General features: G+C 44.8%; 1 protein-coding gene across 1 annotated transcript; it reads right to left on the reverse strand.

Moving 5' to 3' along the window:
• Positions 1-2,135: 2,135 nt before the first annotated feature.
• trmt10b (tRNA methyltransferase 10B) lies at positions 2,136-6,440 on the reverse strand. The gene is made up of 7 exons (XM_080023718.1): positions 6,155-6,440; positions 5,367-5,506; positions 5,098-5,250; positions 4,650-4,728; positions 4,030-4,097; positions 3,441-3,564; positions 2,136-2,443 (listed from the first exon to the last, which is right to left on the reverse strand). Exons 1-7 carry the CDS (start codon positions 6,294-6,296, stop codon positions 2,295-2,297), a joined length of 855 nt encoding a protein of 284 aa, XP_079879844.1. The 5' UTR covers positions 6,297-6,440; the 3' UTR covers positions 2,136-2,294.
• Between the last annotated feature and the right edge of the window lie 1,707 nt (positions 6,441-8,147).

Consider the following 8,147-nt stretch of genomic DNA (forward strand, 5'->3'; position numbering starts at 1 on the left):
CGAAGTGGATACTCTTAAAAATTGCGCCCGCAATAACGCTGGATTTACCGTTGACCCTTTTGACTCTCCGTAGAACCGTTAAACGTTCACTTTCCCTTCGTGATGAGAGGTTCGGTTCTTTACGAGTGACTCGGTAAAAATAAAGGATGCGTTCGGTTTTTCCGACTCTTCGTTCGTTTGGTTCCGTGAGAAGAGTCAGAAGAGTCGGTTCGACGCTGCGCTGCGAATGGAATTCTCACAAGAATCATTTAACGGTGTATTATGAATATTATTTATTGGTGGTTATTTTTGTATTATTATTTATTAGGAATACTTATTGAATATTTACTGATTCAAGGAAGAATGCAAAGTGTAAATCAGCCAGTCCCATTCCATATGAACTATGAAAATCCTCAATAATTATTTTCTGTTAAAGCTGCGCGGCCCGAGGCGACTTGAATCGCAAGCGTCACTGTCTCGGTTCGGCCCGAGTCCGTAACGAGCGGCCCGCCTGCCGCAGCGACCCCGCTCCCGACTCAGTTCAAACACATTTGTTCGCGACGGACGAATCGTTTGCGAGTCTTGCAGCAACCCTTTCCACGTTTTGGGGGGAGAAGCAGCTGCAACCTGCTGCTAACTCCCGCGCCAGGGACCCTGTTTACACCTGTCCGTCTGCCTGTCTGTCCCACTGTTTGTCTATCCGTCTTTCTGCCTGTCCGTCCCTCTGTCCTCAGATTGACCGTACCGTGATGACACCTGCGTTCGCGCACCTGATTTCCCCCCCCGCGATCAAAAGCGATATCGTCGGTCCCATAATTACACTAATATTCGCGCACTTCATCGCTCTCTCTCTCTCTCTCTCTCCAGCCAGAAAACAGGTTTATGAAGTTGTATCTATTTATTTTTATTCTCATCACTTGTTATTCATCATATTTTGCGGAGAGGCCCTTGTCAGTCTCCCCAGGTCGACCCCACTCCCTGCTTTGCACCTATTTATTTTATTTTTTATTTTCTTTAACTTCTATTCCACTTTTCATTTGTTTCTCTCATCTCTTTGTCTGTTCTGCTCCTTGGCAGCGCCGGGCTGGTGGGAGGGGAGAGGATCTGCCTGGACCCTCGTTCGCCCTGGGTGATCAAACTGCTGCGCTTCATCTTCCGCAGGCCGCAGGACGCTCCCAAATAATGACGCGTAAACGCTGTAACGATCCAGAGTGAAGACTCAAATATATTATAGAAATATATACAACATGTACAGTGTAGGAAGCCCCTCAATCAAATGCAAGGGTGATATGACGTCTTTATGGGGGGAAAAAACACTGATATTCTTTGGCGGTTATACAGGATTCCTGTTATTTGTCTTCACTGTTTTAGAATTTCCTTTCCCAAGTCTGAGCAGAAGTAAATACTAAAATGTGATAATGATCAAAATATGTAGCAAGTATGTAGCAAATATGTAGCATGTCATTGTATTTCCATGAGCAGATCAAAGTAAGCTGAATTCTGAATTGAAGTGACACTTTTCCTAATAAATGATTTAAAAACACCTTTAACCCTAAAACATGAACTGTTGTTTGGTCGGTGTTATGTGATTAAAGTCCTCAGTGGTACTCACTAAAATGATCATATATATATATATATCTCTATATCTCTCTCTCTCTCTCTCTCTCTCTCTCTCTATATATATATATATATATATATATATAGATATAGATATATATATCGGAGTTAGTTCCACAATAACTACTACTGTTTATCAATCCATTTTTTGTTTATTTCATGTCTTGTCAAATTTTGTCCGCAAACTGCAAACTTCAATCAATCAACGTATAAAACCAAGATTTTGTGTTACATATAAATGACATTTATGTGGAGTCTTCTAGGATGTCGCCACTAGATGGCACCGGTTCGCGTGTGGAGGGGGGTCCACAGATGACTACAACGAATTAACACGAAAAAGCGAAAAAATTTGTTATTTTGGTTTGGTTTTAATATGAACACACTGTGTGTGTGTGTGTGTGTGTGTGTGTGTGTGTGAGAGGGAGGGAAAGGGGGGTCCACAATTAAAAAAATAAACAAGATAGGAACGACTGACACAGAAGCGTTTAATCTCAATACAAAACAAACTGATTTGTTTAAAAAAACGAGGACGACTCACATTCAGAACATGTGGCATTATCAGCGCCATGGGTATTCCCAGGACGTCCCCCGGAGGGAGGAAGGTGAAGGAGGTAACGTCAACTTCTTGACATTTCACAAATGTTTTCCATGAAACGTAACGGCCGCCTGTCATTACTTCTTCACCCAAGTCTCTGGTGTCACCGGTTCCTCCCTCCCACAGGGCGGGGCCCGGGGCCCCAGGGCCCCGGGGCCGGAGCAACCACGTAGCCCTTCCCCCGGGGGAAGGCCGCCTCCAGGCCCGAGCTCCAGCTGCCGGTGTCGCAGAAGGTCAGCAGGATGTCCAACACTGTGGGCGGAGGGAGGGAGCGAGAGAGGTAGAGAGAGAGAGAGGGGTAGAGAGAGAGAGGGGAAGAGAGAGAGAGAGAGGGGTATAGAGGTATAGAGAGCTAGAGAGAGGTAGAGAGAGGTAGAGAGAGAGAGAGGGGTAGAGAGAGCTAGAGAGAGGTAGAGAGAGAGAGAGAGGGGTATAGAGGTATAGAGAGCTAGAGAGAGGTAGAGAGAGGTAGAGAGAGGTAGAGAGAGAGAGAGGGGTAGAGAGAGCTAGAGAGAGGTAGAGAGAGAGAGAGAGGGGTATAGAGGTATAGAGAGCTAGAGAGAGGTAGAGAGAGGTAGAGAGAGGTAGAGAGAGAGAGAGGGGTAGAGAGAGCTAGAGAGAGGTAGAGAGAGAGAGAGAGGGGTATAGAGGTAGAGGGAGAGGCTCTGAGGCTCTTCTCTGGAACTAAGACGAAGCTAAAGTTTGTCTTCAATTAGATTGAAAATAGATGGATTATCCATCTATTCTTCAATCTACATACGTATCCATCCATCCATCCATCCATGGGGAGGTAGACAGGTACAGAACAAAGGCAAATTCATGGGTAGATGTTAGAGAGAAATTGCAATGTCACAGCAGCTCACATCAAAAACAGACCATAATAAAAAAAAGGACGTTAACAACAATATAAATGACATTTAGCTGGGGGGAAAAAAAACGGCAATATACAACATAGCTAAGGATAAGCTGGACGATAAAACAACACTGAATGTACAATAAACAATAAAGAGTTAAACAATAATATTGAAAGAAACCTACAACAACAAATAAACGATAAATGTAAACCTAACAATCAACAAAAGGCAATAAAACAGCGGAGGATAGCATAGGGACGAGTATGCGCTTGAATCAAATACATCAAACGGCTCTTTCTTATAAAGTTTTTTTTTTTGTTGTTTTTTTTGGGGGGAAAGCAAAAAAATCTGACGGATTCACACTTTAAACCTCCCTGCAGGTCGCTGGCGCTCACCTTGGTTGATGGCCAGGATCTTGCTGTGGAAGTTCTTGGCGTTGGCCGTCTTCGCCATGTGCTCGTCGATGGGCAGCCGGGCCGTCTGCACGCCCAGCTCGCCGGCCCGCAGGTAACTCACCTTCTGGGATGTCGACCCACGTGAGAAATTCATGTTTTGTGTGCATTTCTCGGGGACTCAGAGCGACCCGGGGGGCGCCACTGGCCGGGGTTGTACTTCAAGGGAAAACCGGCCCTTTTGTTTTGTTTTCCCCCTCGTCATCCCGTTAGAAATAGCTCTCTGATGATCTATTTAATTCGGTTTCATATTTTGGACGTACATTTGTGTGGATTAAGCGTCGTGATTTGAAAAAAAAAGATTTGCGGACGGGATTTATCAATATGTCATCACCACGTAGCGGGCCACGTTAAATTGCCCCGGCGGCCGGGATATGGACCCCGGGCCCGCAGTTTGGGACCCCTGCCTTCGTCTGCTTCATGTGCAGAACGATGGTGTATTTAATTTGAGCTCAATGACAAACTAGACTTTATTCCGAAATTCATCCAAAAGACGACCGGTCGCAGTTTAAATTTGAATGAATGCATTTACCTTCTGGATGCTCTCGTCCACAAGCCCGCCCAGGATGTAAACCTTGTCGGCATCCACACTTTCCAAGGCTGAAACAAATGATCAAAAAATCGATAGATAAACGATGAAAAATGTTTTCCAAAAATGATGGAATGAAAACGCTAAGCCTCAAAGGAAAACCATTATGATTAATATTTAACTTGCGTTAGAAGTACTTTCAGCATTTTTCTGTCGTTACATTAGTATGACTGTATGTACTAGGTGGTCACAATTATTACATAATTGCCCGATCGCAATTTATTTGACCGGGGGGGCTCCCTCCGCTGGCCACTCTGGGTATTATAACTCAGACCTAAAACCCATTTTCTTTAGACGCAAGTGTCCTCCTCACGTTGAAAATGTTGTCGATCTGTAAGCCGCGCGAGTTATACACAGTAGATGACACACATGTCTGTACAGCGTCTAGACTGTCTGTCAAAGTGACCTTGAGCCGAGACGCTGAATCCCGATCGTGACACCTTTCGTTGTGCGGGAAGACACATTTCAAATGGATTCGGTGTCAGTCTCAGCTCTCCAACTCAAAAACAAACAGTTGAGCCGCGATCGTTTTTGTTTCGGGGGGGGGGGTTGGTCGCTCAAACCTCGCTCGGCGTCCGGGCTGAGGTAGATGATTTGCTCCGGGGGGAACAGGTCCAGACAGCTCCGTTCTGTGACGTCCATCTGGGGGAACGAGGCGTTTGGGAAACACTGCAGATACAGCTTTGGGGCGTCGCACGGATGACTCAACGCAAAACACGAAATGCAAATGGAATAATGACGGACGTGAACGAGAAGAAAGTATTTAAACACGGTGAGAGCGAGTTCCCAGAGCTTTACTTGCACGCGCCTGCAAACACGTTTATTACCATGATATGTTTTCGCGTTCCCTATTTTAATTGTTCGTTTGCCTTCTTTCTTATCATCTCAAATTCGTCTTTTTGTTTCTGGTACCCCCTGCCCCACGTGAAGCACGTTGGAGCACAAACGGTTTGTTTATTTCGATGCATTTGCTCTGATCCGAGGCGCTGACGGTGTGGTGGAGGAACTGACGGTGTAGTGGAGGAATCCGTCGTTCATGCGCAGACACCCCCTGTGGAGGCGACTGTCCTCCTTCAGGTCGCCGAGGAACAGGTGGAAGGGGCGGCTGGCCTTCCTGTTGCAGCCGTGCAGCCTCCGCAGCTGGCCCGCCAGGCGGCCGATCTCCTGCGGCGGGGGCGCTGCAACATTCATTTCAAAGACTCATTTTTAAGGTGCATTTCAAAGACTCATTTGAAAGGTGTTCCCATCAGAGTGACGTTTCGAGGCTGCGAAGTGGGGACCTTGTCTGACATGCGCTCGGTCATGCTCGGGTCCACGCACAGCTTGGCTCCGGTGGACTGGGCCTGGGCCAGGCGCTCCCTGGTGATGGCCCTGAGGACCCGCTTGGTGAAGTGAGGACCGTCCCCGCCGGCCGAGTCGTCTGGGGACGTTAAGCCACATCGATGTTATGGGGACTTTAAGCCGCACCCCTTTTTATCTTAGACAATTTGGCGTTATTGACGTTCAGCCACACCAAAGTTACTGGGACCATTTAGTCACACCAACGTTATGCGGACATTTAGCCACACCAAAGGCATGGGGAACATTTTGCCACACCCACCTTATGGGGTTATTTGTCCATACCCAAGTTATGGGGACAATTTAGCCAAGTTAGCCACACAAATGTTACTGGGACCATTTAGCCACACCAACATTATGGGGACATTGAAACACACCACTGTTATGGGGACATTTAAACTCACCAATGTTATGGGGATATTTATCCACACCTGCGTTATGGGGACATTTAAACACATAGAGGTTATAGGGACACCTAGCCATACCGATGTTATGGGGACATTTAAACACACCAACGTTATACGGGGACATTTAGCCACACAAACTTTATGGGGACATTTACACACACCAGCGTTATGGGGACATTTAAAACGTGATAGGGACAATTTAGCCTCACCCACGTTATTGACATTAAGCCACTCCATGACATTGATGACCGACTAACAGTGATTAACCTAAATAATAAACAAGAACGCAGCCGTTCACAATTTCTTCCTCCGTTGAGGTTTACCTGCTTCCTGCTCACGGCTGCTCAGCTTTCTCCTCCGCTTCTCCTCTTTCCGCTTGTTCTTTTTCGCCGCCAGACGCTTCTCCCAGTGTCGACGTTTTCTCGAGACATTCCTCTGTTTTATTAAAGCATAATATCGTGTCATTTGGAATCTCGAATGATCCGATGGGAAACACGGTGGTTGTCGTTTTCATTTATTATACACGTGGGATTTGGCATTGGGGCCATGACGAAAAAGGTGAAAGTAAATGATTTGTTTTATGCATGCCTGCTTTGGATGAATAATCTGTGGAATAATTTTGATGTGAAAAACAAACAAAGTAACATGAATCAGTTTCAGGAGATAAATAAACGAGCTGATACTACTTGGGCTCCCCGTGATCTGGAGAATGTGTGTGTGTGTGTGTGTGTGTGTGTATATATACTGTATATATGTGCGTGTGTACATTTCTCCTTCCTTTTGACATATTTGTTCATTTTGCTACTTGCTTTGTTTAACTGTTATTTATTTTTGTTTATGTGATTTAAATGTCTTTGAGTGCATTGAAAAGAGCTATACCAATAAAATATAGGATTAATTTTTTTGATTATTATTATTATTATTATTATTATGATTATTATTATTATTATTATTATGATTATTATTATTATTATTATTATATAGCATTAATTAACTTCATTTATTTGAATAGCTAAATTAAATGTTTTCCTCGAGTGTTTCTTTTTTTTTCTTTTTTTTAATCTTCAAGCAGAGTAGTGGCTGCAGTTGGCTGGGACTCACCGACTGGAAGCCGTCCCCCTGCCTCCCCGGCCCGGCCAGGGTCACCTCCACCTCGACGTGCAGCAGGCCCAGCATCTCGGTCACCGCGCCGGGCTCTCCCCCGTGCGGGTGCCCGGCGCGCTCGTCGGAGGGGCGGGGGCGGGGGCGGGGCTCCATCTCACCCCGCGGAACTGAACCGACGCCTCTCCGCCCGCCTCTCCCCGCGGCTTCCGTGCGCTCGTTCCGCTTCGCCCCGACGCGGACGCTGCGTTTGACGTCACGTACGTCCCACGGAATCGCGCGGGCGGCATTTAAATGTGTGGAATTCGTGGAATAAAAACAAAACATGGATGGATGTTAATAATACACGTGTGTGTTTTTTTTTATTTTTTATTTTTTTTAAAGTGGATTCGAATGGACTGGTTGTATTGGGATTTACTTTCGTAAAATACTAACTAAACTAAAAACTAAAAACACGCCCGGAAGTCGCTTTCCGAGCGCTCGCGTGGCGCGTGTTGGTGACGTCATGATAAACAACGGGGAGCGCGTGGAAATGCGCCCTGCAGCGCAGCGCGTCCGTCAAACGTCGGGTTTGATTTTTTGAGGTTTTTTTTTTTCTAGATGTACCTATGATTATGAGTAATTACAAACAAAATGCAGCGTGAGGGTGGCGCTGGAAAAAAAAAAAAAGTAAAAATATATAAATGTCTAACATACTTTCATTCCAAAAAACAAACAAAAAAAAACCTCCAACTCTACTAGTGCTGCTTGTTTCTAGAAACTGTTTAGCTGGCTGTGATGACGTACAGTTCGTTTGATACTGCGACAAATTACTTAAATTTACTTACCTATTAATATATAACTATTTCTATATATAGTTTGTTTATTTTTCACTTTTTAGCTATGTGCAGAAAAAAACACATACCCGTAAATGCTTGTATTGTTTGGGTTATTTTGCCATGGCTTGTGATCTAATACCATTTATGACCAACAGGAGGGGGTATAGACCTACATGATCTCACCACTTACGTCTCAGGTGGTTTGACTTAAATCGCATTTGAAAAAACAACAACAATCAATCACAAAATATGGGATTTACTTGCTAAAAGTTGATCTAACATTGTTATATAAAAAAACGCTCTTCCATAGGTAGTTATAATTATCCCCATCTACCTAAATAATAAAGCATATTCCGACAAGCTCGTATTTGTGTTTACAAAAATGGAATGTGCATAA

The sequence above is a fragment of the Zeus faber genome (genome assembly GCF_960531495.2).
Source record: "Zeus faber genome assembly, chromosome: 22".
NCBI lineage: Eukaryota > Metazoa > Chordata > Actinopteri > Zeiformes > Zeidae > Zeus > Zeus faber.